This window comes from Pagrus pagrus, assembly GCF_965226575.1.
Source record: "Pagrus pagrus genome assembly, chromosome: 17".
NCBI classification, from domain to species: Eukaryota; Metazoa; Chordata; class Actinopteri; order Spariformes; family Sparidae; genus Pagrus; species Pagrus pagrus.
The window spans coordinates 10,959,164-10,983,017 of NC_140201.1; the positions used below are offsets into that span (position 1 = coordinate 10,959,164).

At 41.6% G+C, this 23,854-nt stretch overlaps 4 protein-coding genes across 10 annotated transcripts in view; 2 read left to right on the plus strand and 2 right to left on the minus strand.

The window, feature by feature from the left end:
• Nucleotides 1-1,337: 1,337 nt before the first annotated feature.
• On the plus strand, nucleotides 1,338-8,320 carry krit1 (KRIT1 ankyrin repeat containing). Its single transcript, XM_084380099.1, has 17 exons — nucleotides 1,338-1,565; nucleotides 2,982-3,162; nucleotides 3,263-3,419; nucleotides 3,531-3,623; nucleotides 3,705-3,834; nucleotides 3,912-4,155; nucleotides 4,272-4,387; nucleotides 4,815-4,958; nucleotides 5,051-5,207; nucleotides 5,507-5,614; nucleotides 6,368-6,524; nucleotides 6,641-6,792; nucleotides 6,905-7,071; nucleotides 7,210-7,297; nucleotides 7,395-7,601; nucleotides 7,705-7,821; nucleotides 7,987-8,320. The coding sequence occupies exons 2-17, from the start codon at nucleotides 3,061-3,063 to the stop codon at nucleotides 8,074-8,076; spliced, it is 2,229 nt and encodes a 742-aa protein (XP_084236225.1). The 5' UTR covers nucleotides 1,338-1,565; nucleotides 2,982-3,060; the 3' UTR covers nucleotides 8,077-8,320.
• On the minus strand, nucleotides 6,945-13,708 carry LOC311273182 (uncharacterized protein). 3 transcript variants are annotated; one of them, XR_014624649.1, is made up of 2 exons: nucleotides 13,379-13,708; nucleotides 6,945-7,035 (listed from the first exon to the last, which is right to left on the minus strand). XR_014624649.1 is itself a non-coding variant. In XM_084380102.1 (2 exons), exons 1-2 carry the CDS (start codon nucleotides 13,381-13,383, stop codon nucleotides 8,727-8,729), a joined length of 1,431 nt encoding a protein of 476 aa, XP_084236228.1. In that variant the 5' UTR covers nucleotides 13,384-13,708; the 3' UTR covers nucleotides 8,687-8,726. The 3 variants fall into 3 exon arrangements, 1 of the variants encoding a protein (XP_084236228.1); XR_014624650.1 differs by having other exon boundaries at nucleotides 6,954-7,035; nucleotides 13,386-13,708; XM_084380102.1 differs by lacking the exon at nucleotides 6,945-7,035 and adding an exon at nucleotides 8,687-10,152.
• A 152-nt stretch (nucleotides 13,709-13,860) lies between these two features.
• On the plus strand, nucleotides 13,861-18,340 carry cyp51 (cytochrome P450, family 51). The gene is made up of 10 exons (XM_084378838.1): nucleotides 13,861-14,179; nucleotides 14,270-14,368; nucleotides 14,846-15,022; nucleotides 15,117-15,243; nucleotides 15,358-15,532; nucleotides 15,628-15,747; nucleotides 16,169-16,364; nucleotides 16,518-16,613; nucleotides 16,726-16,894; nucleotides 17,095-18,340. Exons 1-10 carry the CDS (start codon nucleotides 14,018-14,020, stop codon nucleotides 17,271-17,273), a joined length of 1,500 nt encoding a protein of 499 aa, XP_084234964.1. The 5' UTR covers nucleotides 13,861-14,017; the 3' UTR covers nucleotides 17,274-18,340.
• A 289-nt stretch (nucleotides 18,341-18,629) lies between these two features.
• Nucleotides 18,630-23,854, minus strand: part of akap9 (A kinase (PRKA) anchor protein 9) — a 66,472-nt gene continuing 61,247 nt past the window's right edge. For 4 of the 5 annotated variants that reach the window (XM_084378836.1, XM_084378835.1, XM_084378837.1 and 1 more), the window contains 14 exons: nucleotides 23,741-23,846; nucleotides 23,423-23,618; nucleotides 22,879-23,029; nucleotides 22,420-22,758; nucleotides 22,025-22,324; nucleotides 21,725-21,936; nucleotides 21,501-21,606; nucleotides 21,121-21,315; nucleotides 20,798-20,998; nucleotides 20,473-20,705; nucleotides 20,289-20,383; nucleotides 20,060-20,207; nucleotides 19,802-19,932; nucleotides 18,630-19,165 (listed from right to left, as the gene is read on the minus strand). In XM_084378836.1, coding sequence (XP_084234962.1) covers nucleotides 19,122-19,165; nucleotides 19,802-19,932; nucleotides 20,060-20,207; nucleotides 20,289-20,383; nucleotides 20,473-20,705; nucleotides 20,798-20,998; nucleotides 21,121-21,315; nucleotides 21,501-21,606; nucleotides 21,725-21,936; nucleotides 22,025-22,324; nucleotides 22,420-22,758; nucleotides 22,879-23,029; nucleotides 23,423-23,618; nucleotides 23,741-23,846 — 2,457 coding nt within the window. In that variant the 3' untranslated portion in view covers nucleotides 18,630-19,121. The remainder of the gene's footprint in view (nucleotides 19,166-19,801; nucleotides 19,933-20,059; nucleotides 20,208-20,288; nucleotides 20,384-20,472; nucleotides 20,706-20,797; nucleotides 20,999-21,120; nucleotides 21,316-21,500; nucleotides 21,607-21,724; nucleotides 21,937-22,024; nucleotides 22,325-22,419; nucleotides 22,759-22,878; nucleotides 23,030-23,422; nucleotides 23,619-23,740; nucleotides 23,847-23,854) is intronic. The other variant, XM_084378834.1, reaches the window with a different exon arrangement.

The window sequence follows — 23,854 nt, forward strand, 5'->3', positions numbered from 1 at the left end:
TCCAGCTTCTCAAGTGTGAGGATTTGCTTGTTTTCTTTGCTTTACATCGTAAACTAATTTAAGCTTTGGATTAAACAAATAGGCTAATTTCAAGACATCAACTTGCTATTGATCAATGTTAAAAGGACTGCATTTATATAGCACTCGTCTACTGTAATGTAAAAGCATGCCTGTGGATAGCAGATGGTTGTTGCAACTCAGATTGCATTAAACACAGGCATTAAACAACCGATCTTAAAAGGACTGCATTTATATAGCACTCATCCACCCTTATGGAGAAGTATTTTTGTGGGTAGCAGAAACTTAGCTTAGCATAAAGCCTGCAAACAGAGGGAGATGGCTCTAACAGCACCTTTAAGGCTAACTAATTCAAAAGTTATATCTTGAAGGTTAAATACTATGGAAGCCCATTTCCGCCAGTGTGATAAAAAAAAGAGATCCTGTAAGTCATTATAATGAGATAATATCTCAAAATATTGACTTAGTATGTCAAAATAATGAGATAGTACCTCAATATATTGACTTAGTATGTCAAAATAATGAGATAGTATCTCAAAATAATGACTTAGTATGTCAAAATCAGTCAATAAATAAATATAAATAATAAATATAGTCAATATATTGAGATACTATTTCATCATTTCGAGATACTAAGTCAATATCTTGAGATACTTTCTCATTATTTTGAGATACTAAGTCAATATATTGAGATACTAAGTCAATATTTTGAGATATTAAGTCAATATATTGAGATACTAAGTCAATATTTCGAGATACTAAGTTGATATATTGAGATACTATCTCATTATTTTGAGATACTTTCTCGATATTTTGAGATACTATCTCATTATTTTGAGATACTTTCTCGATATTTTGAGGTACTTTCTCATTATTTTGAGATACTTTCTCAATATTTTGAGGTACTTTCTCATTATTTTGAGATACTAAGTCAATATTTTGAGATACTTTCTTATTATAATGACTTACAGGATATTTGAAATGGGGGTTTAAAAGTGAAAATGTGAGGTTTTATGGGCCAATAACTTCCTGGAGTTCCCCTGGTTGCCTGGCAACTGCTCAGAGCCAGAAAATGGCCCAGGACACAACTTCCGGGAAAACAGATAACTGATTACTTTACACTTAAAATGTATGACTACACTTAAAAAGGAAGATATGGAAATAGGCCCGTAATGTCCCTGTAATTATCTACGACATGTTTCTAAGATTGATTTTTACAAAACAGCTCTTATTTCAAGGGAAGTGAATGCAGTTTATAAATGCTGAATCCTTGTGAATGGTGTCGCACTGAGTCCCCCTCACCGCCAGAGTTCTCTGTTGTCCAACCGGAGCTGCTGCACTGAAACGTAACGCGACTCCTCTGTTTGTCTCCGCGGACCTGCCCAAACTCACAGGCCTGCTACCACTCCAACACAAATAACCTGCCTGGAAGCTCACCTGGAGCTGTCTGCCGGCTGCGGGCCTCTACGCCTCACAAAAGTGAACCTCAACGAGAGCGGAGAGAGGCAGCGTATGGTGTGTTTGAGGAAACCGTCACGTCGCTTTCGGTAAGTTTTTAGCTGGTGGACGAGCGGAAAAGCGGTGATGTTGAGTGTAGCATCCCGGCTACAGCTGCTGGTTCAGGTCAAAAAAGTTGGTTGTGTTTGTTGTGGACAGTCACATCTATCAGCACTGTTTGGATCCAGCAGTACGGGGTGTACGCTACAATATGATATATAATATAATTTGTGTAATAACTGTTTAAATACAGGAGAGCGTTTGGTTTCCGGGGCGGGACCCCCCTCTGAACTCAACAAGTTGATTTCTGAGCTGAGGGTTGTTGGTGTTTGACAGTGTTTTATTCCACTCTAGTTTGTGTGTTTTCTGCACAGCACATGCAGTCAAGTCACGTCTGTGAAGAGTGTGTAAAACCTGAAGCCTGTACAGTATTGTCGATTCCTGCGAAATGCATAATTATACGTTCACAAGGCATTTTAAAGCTGCTGTAAGCCTCTGTAATATGTCTTCACAACCACAGACATGAGGCTTCACAGGTGTGATCCAACACAAGACACACAATATTAAGTGTCGCAGTTGGTTGAACAAACTTTGAAACCCAAACATAGATTGTATTGATGTACATTTCTATTTCTTCTTTGTTATACTGTTTTCTACAAATTTCACCACTTTAATTTTTAACAACATTATTATTATTGGGCATTGATGATACAATAATATACAATATGGATCATGAATATGGAAATAATATATAAATGTATTTCTGCACCATAAAAAACTGTAGAAAATGACTTGTTAGTTGGAGTAACATACTGAACTTTACTAATGTTTTTGGGTGTCTTGAGGACAAGCCATCCTCGTCTGAGCCTCTGCATGTGTGAAAACTGAAAGGTGTTAGGGTTATGCATATTGATGCATTTTGTTGATATATATAAGCAGTATAACACTTATAACACTTACACTAACTCATACATACATGTATATCCACTGCACATTGCCATAGGTGGCACAAGTGATGAATTTACTCGACTCTTTAAATGGGCCTTTTCTGTGAATATTGAAGCCCGCTGTTGCCTTTTTGCAACACTGAAACAAATCCATCCTAATCATGTGTATTGTACTTTAAAAAATATATTAATATAGAAGTTTTCTATCAATAAACATCTTTAGATTGAAAGACAAAAAAATACTACTGGCCAAATATTTACAAAATTGTTAAAATTGGTCCCACGGTGAGAGAGATCAGGGATCAGTGGGAGAATGTGGTCTTACAGTATTTATATTTTCTCACCAAACATGTTTTTATGATACAGCTCAGTGTCTGGGGTGTGCTTGTCTACATTCAGCCAGGGATAGGTATTACTGGACAGTTTCAAATACATGCTGCAATTTCAAATCTAGGCTGAGATTTCTATTAGAAATGTGTTGAAATAGATGATAACATCTTGTCCCCATGTGGTCTTCAGGTGTGTTTCAGGGATGCCTCTCCACAGCATTTGGCCGTCGTGTAGAATGATTTGTCGGGACTGAGAAAGAGTCAGCAGCATGGGCAACGAGGACAGCCTCGAGGATGTGTTTGTTGCTGTCATTCGCCCAAAGAGTCAAGTCAGCCTGAGCTCAAAGGAGTACAGAGCCAAAGCCTATGAGGTAAATGTGCTCAATCAGGCAGTAGCAGGGTCTGCTGCCAGTTAACAGTTAACCACCTTTTTAAGCACAGTTTTAACTCACTTTTCACGTTCCTATAAAGATCCTGCTGATTGAAGTGCCTTTGGAAGGGAAGGAGAAGAAAAGAAAGAAAGTCCTCCTTGCAACGAAGATCCAAGCAGGAGGAGACAAATCCAAATCCATATTGGATTATGTTGACGATACAATCAGACACATATCCAATAACCAAGGCTTCATAGGTGAGCTTGAGACATTCACATTCATGATTATTTCTAATCCTGTGAATCTTCTTTGTTTTCCCCATAGATTTAGACAGGAAACTACTGATCTAAACACTTTTTGTGTTGCAGGAAAGCGTGTGGTGCATATGAAGAAATTCCCCCTCGATGGAGACAATGAAGGAAAAGAGGCCTCGCTTTTCGTTGTGCCAGTCAGCGTTAAAGGTGAGCAAAAAAAACTCTCTCCTACTTAACTGATGCTTCAAATATTGTTCAAGCTGTATATTAATATACCTTTCTGAACAGACAACAGCAAGCCTGTCTACAGCGCCGGCAGCCCGAGCTTCTACTGCTTCCAGGACATCATGCGAGTGTGCAGTGAGACCAGCGCTCACTTCTGCTCCACCACCTCCAAGATGCTTCTGGCCTTAGACAAGTGAGGATACACTTAAGAACATTCGTCTTTTTCGATGAGGATGCAGAGCTGTAACTTTGCCTCTTTGACCTCCACAGATGGTTAGCAGAGCAGCACACTGTGCCTCACGCCATCCCTGCCCTGTTCAGACCAGCACCCGTGGAGCGGGTGAAGACCAACGTGAGCAACCCGGCCTACGGCAGCGAGGGCAAACTGAGTGACGAGGGGCTGCACATGGGCTACACTGCTCTGGAGATCAAGAGCAAGATGATGTCCCTGGAGAAGGCAGACATGTGCATTCTCAACCCGCTTTACGGTTCTGATCTGCAGTACACCAACCGGGTGAGTCTGCTTTTAGAAAATTGGTCAAATTGGGAATGAACATATTTGATGTAATTTACCTTGGGTTGGTTTTCTCACTCTCACTCTGCCAATCCTGCCTGTCCTTTTGTTTGCAGGTGGACAAAGTTATCATCAACCCGTACTTTGGGCTCGGAGCGCCCGACTACTCTAAGATCCAGATCCCCAAGAGGGAGAAGTGGCAACACGGTCCTAACTGTGTGACAGAAGATAAGTGAGTGGTTCTTCTTAACAAACCACATCGTTCTTAATCTTTATTTTCTCAGTTCTCAGTTTTGGTTGGAACATTACAACACAGGACTTCCCTCCTGTTTCCTCCTTTTTCTTTACACGAGAGATGTTCCTAACAACTGATTGCTCTGACATTTAAGCAGAAGTTTAAACTAGTTGACTAGCCTAAAATTAACACTCAGTTATAAAACAGAATTGACCACGATTTAATTTATACGATGACTGAAAAAAATTATTTATATTATAGGAGGCATGGAAACCGTGTTAAATTCTTCAGTAAAGCAACATTTGGGAACATGTCACATTTAGGAGCAATGTTGGCAAAGTTTAATTGACTAGTCGACTAATTGTGTACTTCATTACTTTCCACCCAACATCATAAGAAACTATATAAACAAAACTCTCTGCAGGGAGCGCCAGTGGGTGGATGACTTCCCTCTCCACCGCAGCGCCTGTGAAGGAGACACGGAGCTGCTCTCTAAACTTCTGGACAGCGGCTTCTCAGTTAAGCAGCTGGACAGCGACCACTGGGCTCCCATTCACTACGCATGCTGGTGAGTCAGACGCTCATCTCACAGCCCGAGAGAGTCTGAAGAATCCGAAAGTTATCATTTTCTTAAGTTAAGTTTTGTTTGGGTCCATACAGGCACGGTAAAGTCGAGGCGACCAAGCTGTTACTGGAGAAAGGTAACTGTAATCCAAACTTGCTCAACGGCCAGCTCAGCTCCCCTCTGCACTTTGCAGCCAGAGGAGGCCACGCAGAGATAGTGCAACTCCTGCTGCAGCACCCCGAGATCGACCGGGTACGAAAACATGTCCTTTTTTGAGCATATCGCATCCAAAAAACATTTAAATGATAAACAGGAGGCCTTCTTCTATTCATACAGTGTACATTTATGACCTGTTTACAGCTTGAAAAATTAAATATTTAATGTAAATTACTCTGGACTGAAAAAGTAACATTGTAAATTTGACTTACATAGTGACTAAGTGCTTTATTTTTAGACAAAGCATTTATGTATGTATGACATATCACATTTCACAATGCCCGAGCTAGACAATAGCCATTATTAAATATTGATACTGACTTTTCCACCAACAGCACATAGAAGACCAGCAGAAGAGATCCCCTCTGCAAGTGTGTGAGGAGAACAAACAGAACGAATGGGAGGAAACAGTGAAGCTTTTGCAGCAAGCCACAAGCAAACCTGTGAGTCACACAGCTGACACTCATCTAATTGCTGCGCTTAAAATACAAACATGACAACAGATCGTTAGTAAGAGCTTGTTCACACGTATGCAAACGTTTTGCAACACGTACATTTTCCTCTGCATTTCGGGCTCTCACTAAAACAGATATTTTCTCAAATGCAGATTTTTGAAACCTCCATTTTTGAGTGGTTGGGAAATGATGACAAACAAAATGTGTTTTTTTTTGTATATGAATAAAATACAAGTGCGGGAGGAGTAAAAAACGCTATTTAAAATTATATATATATACATATATTATAATTCAGTGGCAGTTAAGTCTGCCGGTCACTAGATGGTGCTATCTCACCAAATAGAGTCTGCAGATATTTTTGAAAGTGATCTTCCTTTTTAAATGGGGCTTTGATATATGGTGAAAAAAATCGTATTGTGATTATTTTGACAGATTATAAGATTAGTGGGAATCATTTTTTCGTCACAATTTCCGTTTTCACTGAAAAAACTATTAGTATCATTGTGATGTGACATTTGTTAGGGTCCGTACCGAACAGTTATGTTTAATTTGGGACGCCAGGGCGTCTGCAGCACTACAGTTCTTCATCTAAATGTCGTTTTGTTACACATTTTACCTTTATCATAAAATTGCATCCTTTGTGATTAGGATAATATTTTGATATATATCTTATTATTTAAAAACAAATGGACTAAGCTGCCTCTCTTGGTTTTGTACACGGTATGTATGTGTGTTCCTCAGTATGAGAAGGTGCGCATCTACCGCATGGATGGCTCATATCGCTCTGTGGAGCTGAAGCACGGCAACAACACGACGGTGCAGCAGATCATGGAAGGCATGCGTCTTTCGCAGGACACCCAGCAGTACTTCACCATCTGGATCTGCTCCGAGAACCTCCGTGAGTTCACCCATAAGACACATGGTCAAAAACATCCTGTAGCTGAAGAACCACACATGACCTGGTCAGTCAACTCGTTAAAAAAAGTAACATTGGTTTTCGTTTCTTTGTGTCAGACCTGCAGCTGAAGCCATACCACAAGCCCCTGCAGCATCTGCGGATCTGGACGGAAATTGTGACAGACTTAACTGTGTTGGATCCTCAAAGGGAAACACCTCAGCTCTTTCTTCGCAGGGACGTCCGGCTGCCTCTCGAAATTGAGAAAAAGGTGGCTCAGTTTGTCACGTGCAAGAAGCTACTTCTTTAAAGTCTTTACAGTTGTTAGACATATCACATGTTGGGTGTCATTTCTCACTCTGCTGGTTACTGTTTTGCTCCAGGTGGAAGATCCTCTGGCTATCCTCATTTTGTTCGACGAGGCCCGTCACTGCCTCCTGAAAGGCTTCTTTCCCGCTCCAGACACCAAGCTGATCACACTGGCCAGCCTCCTCCTGCAGATCATCTACGGCAACTATGAGAGCAAGAAGCACAAGCAAGGGTTCCTCAAGTAAAACACAGTCTCTAATCATAATTAAATTAAAATATGAACATTAAATTCTGTTCAGTTTTGTTTCTGCAGTGCATAAAAACGTTAATTCTGCTGTATGAGGTATAAAGCATCTTTTCTCTTTTTTATTTCCAACAGTGAGGAAAACCTGAAATCAATTGTACCGATATCCAAGGTGAAAAGCAAAGCGTACCACTGGACCAACAGGATTCTGCATGAATACAAAGTACACTCCTATCTTTCACTACAAACATTCCTCTCAGTTTTTAAATGAAATCTCACTGCCGGCTCAATTAACAGGCTTTTCTCTCCCTCTCGGACAGGCCCTGAGCACCAGTGAGGGGGTGAGTAAAGAGATGCACCACCTGCAGCGGCTCTTCCTGCAGAACTGCTGGGACATCCCGACCTACGGAGCCGCCTTCTTCACGGGCCAGGTCTACACCAAGGCCAGCGCCAGCAACCACAAAGTCATCCGCGTCTACGTCGGGGTCAACACGAAGGGGCTGCACCTCATGAATATGGAGACCAAGGTATCGGCATCAGTTACTCTATGTTTTAAGCTGTAATATTTAATGTGATGTCTCTTCTTGTGCGCGCTCAGTATGATAATGTGTTAAATTTCTGCACTTCCAGGGCCTTCTCATCAGTTTAGAGTATGGCACATTCATGTGGCAGCTTGGACACGCAGACCAGTACTTCCAGATACACAGTGGCGACAACAAAATGAACTTCATTGTGCACACAAAACAGGTAACTGCTTTGTTTTTGGGAATGACGTCTAAAGTAGAAAAATCCAATCACAAATAATGACCGCAACCAGCCCAGAGTCCAGTCTCAAAGCTGAACATTTAAAGACAATCCCTTCTGAAGGATGTCAGCTTGAAATGTTCTCTTATATTCATTTTTTCCATGCAGGCTGGCCTTATTGTGAAGCTTTTGATGAAGCTGAGTGGACAGATGACTCCAAACGATAAAGGCCCAACAGACAAATACGCCTACGGCTGAAAAACTGTCGCAGAAACCACAGCTGCCAAAGATCCCAGTGCAGACTCTTCTTACTGGCTCATTTGACTGCAATAACTCTGGATGAAGAGCAAAGCTCTCCACAAGCGCCTCATTTTGTACATTAGGCTTACCGTTACCTTTTACATCTTCACCTTGTGTATTTTGATGAGTCATATATTTTGATTGCATGTAAATAATGTTTATTTAATGTTTTGTTTTAATAAAATGATGATGTATGACTGAGGATGTGTTGGTAGTTTGTCTTCAAAACTTTGAAGAACCTGATCTTTTATTAACAAAGTGAAAAATGTTTTTTATTTTGGAGTGATTTTTGGAAAATTAAAAAAAAAGTTTCAGATGTTGTAGGAGGCCTCTGATGCAGAAATGAAAAAGTTTTATATATTTTATTGTTTTTAGAGAAATGTTGTAATATTGCAAAATTGGGCTTAGTTGGGAGCAGATTAGTACTCACGTCTGAACAACAATTCAGAACAACTAAGGGTTGATTGCTTAGCCCCATAAAGGCATATAACATTCATAATAATCACACATTAGTCATATTTTTATAAAGTCATTTATTAAAAAACACAAACAGGATAAAACTTTTTCTAGCAACTTCTTCATTCCTTTTTTCTCTACATGACTGACTTTCATTGGTGGTGAAAGTCCCAAAAACAGTTCTTGTCCTCTGAAAAGCAAAGGCGAACATTACACTTGCTGCATTGCGTGCTGGTGTATCCTTTACTGCAGTGTCTGCAGCGTCCTCTCCCTGTCTTCACTGGGAAATGTGCAACTTGGTCCTTACGTACATCCGATGGGAGGTGTGCACATCTCTTGGATGGTCTCTTCTCAGGATTCAGAGGGGTTCCTGATGTCACTGTCTGTGTTGCCGGGCTCCCTTTGTCTGAAGATGGTCGTTTTCTCTTCAATGTTTGGAGTGTTGTGTTCACCAGGATGAGAGAGGATGCTAGCTGTGCCTGAAACTGTCTCCTGTCCATTGTCTCTTTGCTAGACATCTTGAGAGCTTTGCAGTCCCGCTTGTAGAGGAGCCAGGCATTGACCACAGCGAGGGTGATGGTGTGCCAGAAGATGTACATGTACCAGCGATGGGATTTGATGGGGAACTTATATTTGTCTGCATAAATTTTGCAGTTCTGACCTCCTGGTGTGGAAACGAGCTTCATCCCAACACCACCTGACAGTCCAAGTTCAGATTTGGCTCGTATTCTGTTGACACTGCCTTGGTAGACATCGAAGTCAGACGTCATGCCAGAGACTCCAGTTCTCACCCGCACTTTGAATCCCCATGGGTTTGGCTTGCCTCGGCTATATTGCTTGATGCTGCTGAATTTCCCCTTGAAAGGAATCATCATCTCATCCACAGAGTTGTGCTCTTCTGGTACCACCTGCAGGCATTTCTCTCTGAATGAATCAAGCCATGGTCTGAGTTTCCACAGTTTGTCTTTCTTTTCCGTCTCAGATACTTTCATGTTGTTTACAAAATGTAATGACGTCAACAGGGATTGGAATCTGTTGCGTGGCATCACATCAGCAACAGGGGAGTGCCTTGTGTCTGTCTCCCAATACATGCGGGTTCCAGCCATTTGTACTAGGCCCATCTTCAGGTACATGCCTAACATTTTTTCAATTTCCTTTGCAGTGGTGTTTACAGATGTTCCATGTTTCTGTAAGCTGTACTCATTTGTGTTTTGTGTCAGAGCCTCAATCATGTCTTTGGACACAAACTTCTGGAAGTATTCCAATGGTGTGCGGAGGGAAATGTCGTCTCCTGTGATATTCAGACCAGAAAAATCAGTGTTGCGTCTGATGAAATCTTTTTTCAGCCAGGGATACCTGTCACGGGGCATGGTGTGTTTGTTTGTTTGTGGCTTGACACCTGGACAGTCCACGGGTGGTTGGTTTTCTTTGTCCACTTGTTGACAGACATCTTCATCTGAGTCTTCATCACTCTCATCAGTGTCATCGAACTCTATCTCAGCTTCACTCTCTCCAATTTGGATGATATCAATCACATCCTGCACACGGCATCGCGGCTCTCTCCTTGCTGGTGGCATTCTGGAAATAAAATATAAATTAATTAATATCTACAAATGTGCTTTTTATATTGCAGTACATAACCTGAAGGAATAAATAGGGTGGTGGACCAAGTGCTCAAGACTCAGACTGTCTGCTTATTGTAAATTGCTTTGGACAAAAGCGTCTGCTAATTGCCCTAAATGTAAATGTAAATGGCTTAGCCTATGCTCTCTACTTATCATGCTAAATGAAATGTGCATCCCAATCACCAGCCATTTAGTCACACAGTACTACCTTGACATGACAATACTGCTTATGCTCTCTAATTATCATACTAAAAGGAAAACATGCATACCCCCACTTACATCCACGCCCAACATTCAGGAACATTTCACCTCTCCCAGAACAGAATTGTCTATTGATATCTCTTTGTGGACAAGTCATGGAGTTTTAGGTCAGTCTGATCAAATTAATATCAGAATTCCTTTATTGTCCCACAACGGGGAAATTTGTTTGCCACAGCAGGCAAAGGACAGAATATTACAAAGAAAAACAATAACAATAGCCAAAAATTGACAAAATAAATTTTTTAGAGATAAAACTTTTAACTTTAAAAATCAGTCAAATTTGACCAGAACACAACACAAGAGTAGTATGTATACTGTCCATCTAAAGAAAACACTCTGTTTCAGGCAGTGGTGTAGTGGAGGGAAGACAACAAGCCTGCTATTTTGACTACCACACTCACCCAGTGTTGTAGAATTGCAACAAATATATAAATAGCTCTAAATGAAATTTGATGAATCTATTCCACAATAACTACATATGTACATGTTCTAGACATTGTAATAACAACAACAAAAAAACATTTAAAGACATTTTACTTACTTGAATCTGATGAATCCAGTCCAATGAAACAAAGAGATGTTGCTCGAAGGAAACCTTGGGAAGTTGTGTGAGTTTGTGGCCAGTAGGTGGGACTTATAAACAACGTACTATCCAATAGCATTGTGAGACTGAACAATAGGACCCAATGACTATGTAAATGTGGTAAAAAATAAGATAAAATATTTGGATGAAGGATTTTTTTTTTTGTACTTGAAAGATTTTAGTTTGTACTTAAAGGATATTTTTTTGTAATTGAAGAAATATGTTTCTTTGTATGTGTAAAACATGCTGTATTTGTTTCTGAAGCATGATGTATTTGTTTCTTATTTGCAAAACAAAATGCATTAGTTTGTGAATGATGTTTTGTATTTGCAAACCACACTGAGTTTGTCTGTGAATCGTTGGGCGTGAGTAAACATGTTTTGTGTTTTGGCATGATTTTAACTCCATACTACTGGCCCTCCCTGGTACCAGGCCTGAAAACTAAAATAAGGAAGCACGTGGGCCGAAACAGACATTTTCCTTTGCCATTCTGTCCAATAAAATTTGAAAACTGCAGGAGAGCCACAAGATTAAATCATTGTATCTCTATTTAAGTTAGCCGTCTGCTAAACAGGAAGTGAGACGATTCGGTTGGCCCCTAAACATGGAAGATCTCGGTATTTTCATAAGCAGGATGTCAAGCTTATTTGCCTTCAAGTGCCACTGAGCGGCTTTCATACACAACATAACAGCCTTGTTGGCAGCTACAGTTAGCAGCAGCTAACAGCTACTTTGTTGATATGCTGCCCCCTAATGGTTTGGAGTATGAATTCAACAGGTGGCCAATTCTTAAATATTGCGCCTTTAACCCTGTAAGACCCACTGTTGCAAATTTACAACATCACTTTTAACAACAAGTGCCACAGTCCCACAATGCTATGGCCAATGGTCATGAACTCACTCTACCTGCAAACTTCCCTCATTTCCTTATTTTGCACGACTGGATTTGTCAGGATTCAAGTCAGTAAAATTCCTTAAATATTTTTTTTGGTGTTTATTACAAGGTCTAGAACATGTACATATTTAGTTATTATGGAAAACATTCATCACATTTGATTAAGAGCTTGTTATGTCTATGTTGTAATTCTACAACGTTGGGTCAGAGTGGTAGTCAAAATAGCCTGTGCTCCTTACACATTACATAAGGACACTGCACTTCTCACATGGTCACAAATTGAAAAAAAATGTAGTAGAAATGTAAAGAGTTAAATGATTCATTGTTAGCTAAGCTCTAAATGGGCTTTTCTGTTAAATGTTTACTTAGTTTAGCTTAGACCATAATTAAATACATGAATAAATTGTATGGGGTATTTGAAACTCAATCATCTATAGCAGTATTTGAAACTCCCTGTATCTTTGTAGTTTCTTGTTTGTTTTTTAACTTCTAAATGATCCTGAGCTATTTTTCTCAGTGTTGCCCAAGTAGCAGTTTGTAGCATTAGGAGATAGAAAAACAGGTTCTGAATGTTGTGGATGTGTTGGGGGATGCCTGTTGCATTGTTCAGGGACAGGTGTAAATGGTCTTGAATGTGAACCTGTAAGTGCTCTGGGGGGATGCATGTGTTCCTTTTAGTATGATAAGTAGAGAGCATAATAGGCCAGCCAGACAGTATTGTTTGAATGTACTGGAATTTTGATTAGCATTTGTATTGAAATGATAATACTTATGGACATACTAATGGAAATACTTAGAGCTCTTTTTCTGGTTCAGAAATCACCAATGATGCCACCTCCCTCCTCACCCCACTGGAGTACTTCCAAAAGTTTGTGACAGAAGACATGATTAAGGCTCTGACAAGAAACAAAGTGAGTACAAACACAGACATTCTGCTCCCAACTATGCCCAACGTTGCACATTTACATTAACACTAAAGTGTAAACAAAAAAAAGAGGCCTCGTAAAACAATATCTGAGAGGTCAAAACATTTTTTTTCTATATTTGGGTCTTACAGGGTTAAACTGAGAGAAATAAAATAAGGAATCACTTGAGTTGAACTTATTAAGAAGTCACTTGAAATCCTCAGCATGGCTGAAAGAAAAAAACATTTCAGGATAGTAGAAAATAATTTTTAAGTCAGGTAATGTGGTAACATTTGACTTTTAAACAAGGTAATATAGAAATACATGAATGACCTTGTAGAAATGCCATACAACAATATTGATCATATGTTTTGTACAGTATTTAATATGGAACATAATGATTATGTTTTAGTTTTAGAAAATAAAGTTGATATATTTTCTCCACAGTCAATACATCAGCTTTTTCAGGGTCGTTTGCATAACACATATTACAATATATCAACTTTTACTTGAAAATATTATTTTATAGACTTACAACATACGCGTATTTGAAGCATTACTTGTGCTTTTGTTGAGATGAAGGTGTCAAATTTGCCACAGTGCAGAGAGAGTTGAATGCAGCTCCATCTTTATCGATTAGCCTGAAATACACTGTTAACTGCACACTGCTAAAGTAACTGCTAGCTAACTTTCTCGAGTAAATTATCAATGTTTTGCTTTATTTCGGGACCTCTTGATGACACTGACGATATGTGTAACTTTTAAACTAACGTGTTTAGAGTAAAAGAAAACGGTTCAAAGCCAAATTAAACGATGCTGATAACAAGCATCCATCAAAAATCCTTGCAATCGATGGCGCAGGCCATAGTCGTCCTGCCGGAGTGACATCATATAGCCAGACATCGGTTCAGGTACCGACAGCCAATCACAGCGGCAGCTACTTGACAGACACGAGGTCAGCAGCCAATAGGAACGCTCTGTTGGTCAGGCGGGGGCAGGCCCAGCACATCAACGGTATTGACAGGTAGAGATGTTGGGGTGATATTACCAACGGTCCTGCGAGCACGAGCTTCAGATGGACTGCAGCCGGTCAAACTCATAATCGTCCCTCATTCAGTGAAATCATCATTGAATTGTTTCTAAAGGACAGAATCAGCGGAGGAAGGTAAAAAAAATGTCGCTTCATCTTTATGAAATGAGCAGTAAGCTGCTCGGGGACACGGTCGGGAAAGTGCACGAGAACCTGACCTCCGTGGTTCTGGCCGCCTCTCTCGTCACTCTCATTATCGGATATATTTCAAAAACGCTGCTCAAACAGTCCTCTGACAGTGACCAGGTAAGCTAGCGTAGCTTGCTAAAAAACAATCGTCGAAATACATGATCAGTTTGTGTACGTCATTCACTGTTCTCACGCTTCTTTCTGCAGAAACATCCACCTTACATTCCCTCCAGCATCCCTTTCCTGGGTCATGCTATTGCATTTGGGAAGAGTCCCATTGAATTTCTTGAAAATGCTTATGAAAAAGTGAGTATTGCAGTGCACGGGCACTTAAAGTCGATTTTTGTGTTATCTTTTATTCAAAAATTTTCTCAAATATGTTTAAGTTTTGGACTTTTTGTTTGAGAAAAACATGCAATTTAAAAATGAACAAATGGGATTTTAGAAATTCTATATTTTTAAACAGCTTCTCAAGAAAACACTAGACAGGTTAATTGGTAATTAAATAATCGTTTTGTCATGCAAACACAGGGATCACTTCGATTAATTTCTATTATAAAAATGATTTCTCTGTTATTTAACCTCTCACACACTTGATATAACCCCTCTTTCATGTTCAGGATTTTTAAAACCACTAGTTTCAAATATTCCTGATTTGAAAAAACCTGAAAGGCTGACGTAACCCAGTAATTCACAAGATAGGAGAGAAGATAGATCAGATTTCTCACGCCCTGACCCCTATGTGCTGTGTTAACCCCTGCACCTCTGCCCTTCCTCCCACAGTACGGCCCTGTGTTCAGCTTCACCATGGTCGGGAGTACATTCACCTACCTGCTGGGCAGCGAAGCAGCCACGCTGATGTTCAACAGCAAGAATGAGGACCTGAATGCAGAGGACGTCTACTCCAGACTGACCACTCCAGTGTTTGGCAAAGGAGTCGCCTATGATGTCCCGAACCCTGTGAGTCCATCGTAACATTTAAATTAGAGGGAAGAAGACTCATTGCAGTTATATGAAACCCGTTGTGATACAGGCTTCTTTTGATATGTTGCAGATCTTTCTGGAGCAAAAGAAGATGTTGAAGACCGGATTGAACATCGCTCGTTTTAGGGAACACGTGAGGGTCATAGAGGCAGAGACGATAGAGTATTTTCAGAGATGGGGTGACAGTGGGGAGAAAAGTAAGATCCTTCACCAATTGCTTGATTAAAACTGTGTTTCCAGTTTGTTTTGATCACTTTAACCCACACCCAAAGCTCCAAAACGCCACAACTTAATTTTTTTGCCTGTTTCAGACCTGTTTGAGGCCTTGTCTGAGCTGATCATCCTGACAGCCAGCAGCTGCCTCCATGGGAAGGAGATCCGCAGCATGCTGAATGAGCGAGTAGCCCAGCTCTACGCCGACCTGGACGGAGGATTCAGTCACGCTGCCTGGCTTCTGCCCGGCTGGCTGCCGCTGCCCAGCTTCAGGTAGGTCTGCTGGGGGACCTCAGGACCCACAGTGTACTGTTCTAGTAATAGTATATAAATAAAAACAATAACACATATGTCACCTATTTTGTTAGGAAAAGGGACAGAGCTCACAGAGAGATCAAGAACATCTTCTTCAAAGTGATTCAGAAGCGCAGACAGTCCGGAGAGAAAGTGGACGACATCCTGCAGACCCTCGTCGATGCCACCTACAAGTAAGATGGCTTCTATGATCAAGAACATTATCCAGGAAATGACTGTGTGGTTTCGATATCTGACCTCACGCTGCTGGTTCACAATTCTGCCTTGTTATGTTTAAATGGATCATTAGATAGATCTTTTGTAAGATACAGGATACATTTTGTCATGTTTTAGGGGAGCTTGTGATCCTTAAAAGAACTGGAAACTCACTAAATCAAAAGATTCTCATAAAAAAATAGTAAAAGTATATTTACCTCACATCATGACAGCAAATCAGACTTAATTGAATACTGAGCTGAGGACCACTGTGCATGTAGTGCATGGAAATGTAAAAATAGTTATATTTTCAGAAGTGGTGGTGCTCATCGCAGCTCCAGTTAACTGAAATTACCAGACAGCTGCTGAAAACATACAATTACTTTGTTACCCCTTCAGAAACGGACGACCCCTGAACGATGACGAGATCGCAGGGATGCTGATTGGCCTTCTCCTGGCGGGTCAGCACACGTCCTCCACCACCAGCGCCTGGATGGGTTTCTTCATGGCCAGAGACAAATCTCTGCAGGATCGCTGCTACGCCGAGCAGAAGGCAGTGTGTGGAGAAGCCCTGCCTCCACTCGACTTTGATCAGGTAATACTGGGTGCGATGTAGGTTTTTTTTAGTCTGTGGTGAGTCAGCCTTGAGCTGCTGTTAATCCTTTCCTAGATCCCAAACTGAATAAACACCACACATAGAAACACAATCTGTCTGTTGGTTCTCATATTGTCCTGTGTTTGTCCTCAGCTGAAAGATCTCAGCTTGTTGGAGCGCTGTTTGAAGGAGACCCTGCGTCTCCGCCCGCCCATCATGACCATGATGAGGATGGCTCGCTCTCCACAGGTAAGAACACCTGGTCAGCTGATCATATTCAGTCACAACCTACAAGTTTTGATGTTTATTTATAGTATCTGACATGTTTAATAGCAGTTTTCTTTCTCCTGTATTCTCTCAGACTGCAGCAGGTTACACCATCCCTGTGGGCCACCAGGTCTGCGTCTCCCCGACTGTCAACCACCGTCTGTACGACACCTGGAACGAGAGGATGGAGTTCAATCCTGAGCGCTACCTCAACGACAACCCCGCTGCAGGGGAGAAGTTTGCCTATGTGCCTTTTGGAGCCGGTAAGAGACATAAAAAATGTATACTTTTAAGTCAATTCAATGCTATGGCTGTTAACAAATTATTGAATCTTCAGTCATTTCTGTGCAATAGAGTCTGTCCCTGCAATGACAATTATGTATTAAAATCAACAAGAATCTTTTTAATATCAGCCGTAGCTTTTATAACAAATAAAAATGTTCCTTTACCGTCTGCTCCTCAGGCCGCCATCGCTGCATCGGGGAGAACTTCGCCTACGTCCAGATCAAAACCATCTGGTCAACTTTACTGCGCATGTACGACTTTGAACTGGTGGACGGATATTTCCCCACGATCAACTACACCACAATGATTCACACGCCCAACAACCCCGTCATCAGATACAAGAGGAGGAAACAGTGATAGACTGAATGAAAACACTGGAGGGAGCGGTCAGACATCCTGAGATTCTGACGTGAAGCGTCCTGGGACTTGAATTGAGGAGAATTTAGCAGAAAGCACTTTGCTCCGCCTAAATGTCCAACCTGTGACTGTTTATGCTTCTTTCAGCCCTTTCTTTCTGAATGTCCACACTACTACATTCATTTTTTGAACTTGTGTTTGCAGAGATAATTACATAGACTGTATGACTCTGGATGAAACATAGATGCTAATATTCAGTGTGAATTCTTCAAGATAGGAATGGTCACTAATACAGTGCCTTGATGACCACGAAACATTATTTAGTGCTTCCTTCCTTGATTAAATCATTCCTTGGGATGCTAGAACATTATGTTTAGTGGAAAACAAAGCAGAGGGCCTGAGAGTGCATTACTGTGGTGTTGTGATAATCAGAAAAAAACCCCCCACTAAACTATTATTCTGGCATCATGAGACAGGCCTTTTGTACATTAAACATTTTCAACCTGAAATATGGAAATCACTCTTTGTTCTCATCATATTTTGGTGGTGAATCCAGGTTGTCTGTGCAAATGTTTTATGTGATTATTTTGGTGTGTTTCGTTGTCACTCTGTGTTGCAGCCTTTATTGCATTAAAAAACATTACAGTAAAACTCCCACTGTAAATAACTGTAAGCCTTTGGTACACAAAGAGTCTGAATCATCTCTTATGGGATGTTTCCACACTGTCACAGTCATTCACACTAAATCAGATGGGATACCGAAAACTAAATAAACTTAAAACCCAGTAAATAAGGTCATGGTATCGTTTCACATTTGAGGAGATGAGTAAAGGTGCTTTTAAAAGATGATCTGTACTGATAAGGAACTTTGCATCACCGCATATTTTGGTGTGTCCTTTGCGATTTCTGGTTCTTGTGTTCCAGACAAAACTGTTATTGAACATTTTAATTTTTAATTTCCTTTTGTCATTAAAGAGGCTTTCAAGAATCAGCCTCCACATACTGTAAACCCATATTTGCACACTTGCCTGTAAAAACAGTGTGAAGATGACATTTTTTTTGAAAAAACAAACTTTCAAAAATGTTTTGCCCTTAAAGTTTTTGTGTTACTTCGTAGAAAAAGGATATTTTTGGTAGGCCTGCATGATATTAGGAAAAATCTGCAATGTGCGATAAACTTGTTCAATATTGCGATGCCAGTATGACTTGCGATACATAAAACAAATATTGATATGTCGATATTAGTTATTCTCTCCTTCCTCAGCCACCGATATGTGGCTAGCTGAAGGCTAGTTGGAACGTCACCTAATTTTTCTCTTGTAGTCAGTGGAAAACAAGCACAACAAACACGCACAGTTCTTTCAAATAATGTAGTCCTCTTTATTTCAGTTTTTGACAAAATACCCAGAAAATTCAAAGCTCCTACCTTTACAAAAATACGTTCTCTACAAATGTCCTCTGTAGTCTGTCTGGCCTAAACAAAACACAGTGTAGTGTAGAATATCCAGTAGCAGCCTCCTTAACAATAAACCCAAACATTCTTTACATAACGTTCCACCCATACAACACAAACATATAAATTAATCACAAGGTCTTAAATTAGCATTAGACAAATATACATGATTGTAGATCATCCACAACAAAGAGGCAGATCAAATTACAAACATAGCTGTTTTTCAAGTGCCGGCGACAAAAAGCCTGAATACAACATGTCGTACACGAATAAAAAAATGTGTTTTGGTCCACATGGAAAGATACAGTCCACACCAGACTGATAGAAAACAGCAGAGCGCTCAGCACGAGAAAAGGCAACTCAGTTTCTTCAAGCCAAAGTTTACTCGACGGCATCTACCTTCTCAAGCCAAAGTGCAATTGAGCATATGAAGAAGCACCTGTGGAGAAAAATAAAACGATTAGGTCAATTTAAAAATGTTCTCATAAATATGTGTTCAATAAACATAACAACTGGGAAAAAATGGATACTGATAAGGAAGCAAACCACATCCTGATTTAAGTTTTTGAAATTTTACATGTATCAGTTTTCAAATTTCAGGGTAATTTGTGTTGATATTCAAGGTTTTATTTCTTTCCATGGCATGTTATTGAAGAACAGTCAACATTTATGGAAAACATTTGGTGTCTTCAAACACAGTTTTGATTACATGAACCACTTGAAAGTTTGTATGTCGTGTGTTCGAAGTGGAAAAGTAACTAAGTGATGTATATTCAAAATGGTCTGTTGCACAGTTGATAGTTGAAAGTGATATTCATGTATACCAATTAAAACTATTTAGCTGATTAGAGCCGCAACGATTAGTCAACTAATCACAAAATAAAAGTCAACTATTTACAAAAATGTTATTTGTCGGAGACTTTTAAAAGTCACAGCTGATGTAAGATGGCAGTATTGCATCAACTCCCTGTTAGTATAAAACATTCACATGCGGATTTATTGTCTACTGACTGCCAAAAAAATCTACTGTAAAGGCTTGTATATAGTACTCTACATCAGGTACCCAACACATTACCTGATGTCACACTCCCAAGCCTCCTCTGCAGCGCCTCCAGTCTGGAGATGTAGTCAGTGAGCGCTCGGTCGGGGTCGTAGTTCTGCAGGTGGGAACAGGTGAGAGCTCCGTGGTCTCCAGCCATGTGAAACCTGCGCAACACAGACACAACAGACATCCAGCTTTCAGTCACACAACTGACACAATCAATATCCTTTCATTTTATCTTTTCATAATAACTATAATAATTGTAAGTTGCAGCTCTAATTTATGTTGCACCTGTGGTGTGTGGAGGAGACAGCCGATCTGGGCGATTCACGTCCACTCCGCCCCCTGCTGCTGGAGACTCCTCCTCCTCCACCTCCTCTTTCTCTGTACATCTCCACGCTGCCTGGGTGAAGATAAGGTGAGTCTCTTGCTTCTGTGCCTGTGAAAGATGAATAAAGATTTATTGAGCAAAACTTCTAAATGTAGAGGCCAAAAAAACACAATACATTGTTTTGGTTACCTAACGTCTGTCTTGCTCCGTTCTTGTGGACGCTGGAGGAGGTCGTGGAGCTCATCCCCGTCGCCTTGTGCCATCTTTTGACTAGGAAACGCATTCTGAACAGAGGATGTATAGGTTTTAGTTTGTCCAATAAAAGTTATATTCTCTGTTGACATGACATTTGCAGGAAGTAAGCATCGTTTACCTGGAGAGGGCGATAGAGACACGGACGGCAGAGCGGAAGCGCATAAGCCCCCGTCGGCGCTGGCTGAGGGACTCCAGGCTGGATGGCGATGGTCGGCCGCCCATCCTGGAGAGGAGCATCAGTGTGGCCTCCTCACACTCCTGGAAGCCGCCCAGCAGTAACAGCAGATACTTCTTCTGGTAGATCAGCGCTTTGCGGAAGCTTTCTGACCTCAAGTACTTCCCGTATATCCTCTGGAGAAAGAAGAATAAATTGATGAGCTTTTCTTAACAGTAGTTGTTGTCGAAGTGAATTAAAGGTGACTTATTTGCTGTTTTTAGCTGACCTTCAGTGCAGCATTGTCAGCCTCAGGTCCAGTTATCTCCCGCAGAGTGTCGGTCCTGATCTCCCCCCTGAGTCGGGCCACCTGAGCCTGGGCCAGATGTAAAGCTTTCTCCAGGCGGACTTTCTCTCTTGACCAGGCCTCCCTCTCCTGGGAAAGCAGCATACCTGACGAATCTGCCTTCGACACTCCTCTCCTGCTCAACTGCAGGAGGATATAAAACAACAGAATTTAGTCAACAGCATTTTTAGGATCTTATCATATAGATTTTGCAGCCACACCTCTGTAACACAATAAGACTGACTGATTTCCTGTCATGTACTCACACTGTCGCCCGACCCCAGTCCAGCCTGCCGGTAGCGTCGCAACTCGTCCTCCAAGCGGAGCGTGTGGTTCCTCAGATCATTCTTCTCCTCGGTCAGACGGCTGACAAAACCAGTCAGCTCAGCGTTCTGCCTCAACAGCCGCTCAGTCAGGGTGTTGGCGGAGTTCGAGGAGCCTCCTGCCAGCAGGGAAACACTCTGCGGGAAACATAGTCAACAGCAGTCACGACCATGTGTGGTTCATATTAGGAGCTCACAGATTACAGATCACAGATTATTTGAGCTCATCAGCAAGTTTCTCAATTCATTCGGTCCTCCATATTTTGCTCCTGTTATCCAAAATCTAGTAATATTTAGAGAAGTTAAACCTGACAGTTTCTGACCTCAGGGACAGAGGGTAGACCTGGCGACTGCTGCAGCATAGTGATGACCTCATCAACATTGGACTGTACCCAGGATAACTCTTCGCTGTCGACCTCTGCTGTCAGCCTGTACACAACACGTACAAATGACAAACAGTCAGTTAAATCCTGCATATCAGGATACATTTATGCATTCATTTATGCACGTGTTAATATAAAAGATGGATTATAACTGTTGTAATTACCTGCCAGTAGTCTTGCTTGCCATACTGCGAACCTTTGAGGAAACAAGATGGAGTTTGCCCAGGATCTTGTCGACTGTGCGCCAAGGACCGTGGTGTGGTCCACCTGTGCGGCCCGTTGGAGAGACCTCCAGTTGGGGAGACATGCTGGAGCTCTTCTGCTGGAACACCCAGTCTTTGGTGCGGTCGGTGGACTCGTTCTGCCAGACAGCCTGCTGTTTATATAACAACACAGCTTTAATACTATACTGTCAAAATAAAAGCATGATTTCTTAAGCATGCGTGACGGTAGTTGATACTCACAGTGTCCCCATCAGCCTGCAGAGGTCCGCTCCCCTCCCTCCCTCCTCTCTGCTCTCTAAACTGGTTCAACCTCTCCTCTAGTCTCTCCTTCTCTTCCTCTAAACTCTTCCTCCTCTCAGTCTCTCTCTCCAGCTCCTCCTGGGCCTCAGACATTTGCGCTTCCAGCCTCTCCAGCTGGGCCCGAGCTTCCAGCAGTGCCTCCTGGTCCCGCCTTGACCTCTGACTCCCCAAAGTCAGCTCCTCCTCTTTTCGTACCACCTCGAGCTTCTGGGCCTCCACCTGGCTGAGGAGATGCACCACCTGAAAAGGAAAATTAAGACAAATACAGACTTTTACTGATTGACAAGTGTTTTCCTGAAGGTCACTCTGTTGCAGCCTAGCACGAAAGCCCCTACCTGTGCATGTTTCTCATCCAGCTCCCTCTGCAGTCTCTCCAGCAGACTCCCTTCCTCCTCTGGCCTCCTACCATCCTTCTCGATCTCATTGGAGGGACCGCCGTCTGAGGAGACAGCGGTCCGCAGCTCCCTCTCCCTCCCCAGTGCGGTGCTCATCTCCAGGGCCTTTGCTCGCTCTGTCTCCAGCTGGACCTGGAGTTCCTGGAGGCTTCTCTGGAGGCTCAGGTGCTCCTGTTCGGCCTGCTGGGAGAGCTTAGAGGAGGCCTGGCGCTCCTGGTCCAGGGTCAGGGTCAGCTTGGCCACACGGCTCTTATGTTCCTCCAGACTGAGGTGCAGGTCCTTGGAGGAAGATGGGAATACGCTTGTTTTCAGAATGACTTAAACAGTATGATGTAAGAAGGGGAAAGTTGAGATGGTAAAAGTGAGTCCAGGAGGAGTCACCCGTCTAAAGGCTCTTACCTCCAGTTCTTCTCGTTTACTCTCCTCGTTTCTCCCCGTTCGACACCTCTCCTTCTCCACGGCCCACTGAAGATCTCTGCTTCTCTTTCTCTCCTCCGTCAGCTGGTCATTCAGTGTGTCCACCGCAGCAGCCTTCTGCGATACCTCCACCCTGTTGATTTTTAAAGGAAAACACAAAACAGTTTCATTTGTCACCTTTGCATTGTATTTAACATGGCTGAGCCAATATAAAACAATTTCTTATGAAGTTACAGTTTCAAGCAGAACACCACAATAAAAATCAAAGTTTTGAAGGATTAATTCAGACCTTCTTTTCATCTCCTCCTATTTTGTATCTACTGTATAGTTATAACTGTAAACGTAAGTGGAAAAAAGGTTTCTGTGAAACCTAAAAGGCACACAGTATTCTTAACATTAGTTAAAGCAATTAAAACTTTCTTTGAACTCTGAAATACCTGTTATAGAACACACGTCTTAATTAAGCATTTAATTTTGCTCTAGTCATCACTTAAATGTATCTAGGTGTGCTGGAGACATGTCTAACCTGAGTGTGTCCAGCTCTTTGAGGTGTTTGTGTTGAGCCTTGAGCGTCGTCTCCAGCTCCAGTTTAGTCTGAGACAGTTCAACCTTCAGCTCCTCCACCAGCAGTCTGTCAGCCTCTGCTGCTCCGTCAGTTCCTCCTCCTTCCCTTTGCTCCTTCATGCTACATTCAGCGCCCAATAAAACAGCAGGCTGGCGACCTAAGAGACAGCATAATAATAATAATGAACACATTACACTAACAGGAAAATATGAAATGATGGAGAACATCACCAGCAGAGAGAGAGCAAGTTTCAAGGGATTTTTTTTTTAACTGGTTCACCTTGATGAATTTGCTCCAGTTGACCTCGGAGCTGATGAATCTCAGAGATGAGACTGGTCCTGTCTGCAGTGCAGAGCGAACCCATCGCCTGTCTGTGCTGAGCGTCCTGCATCA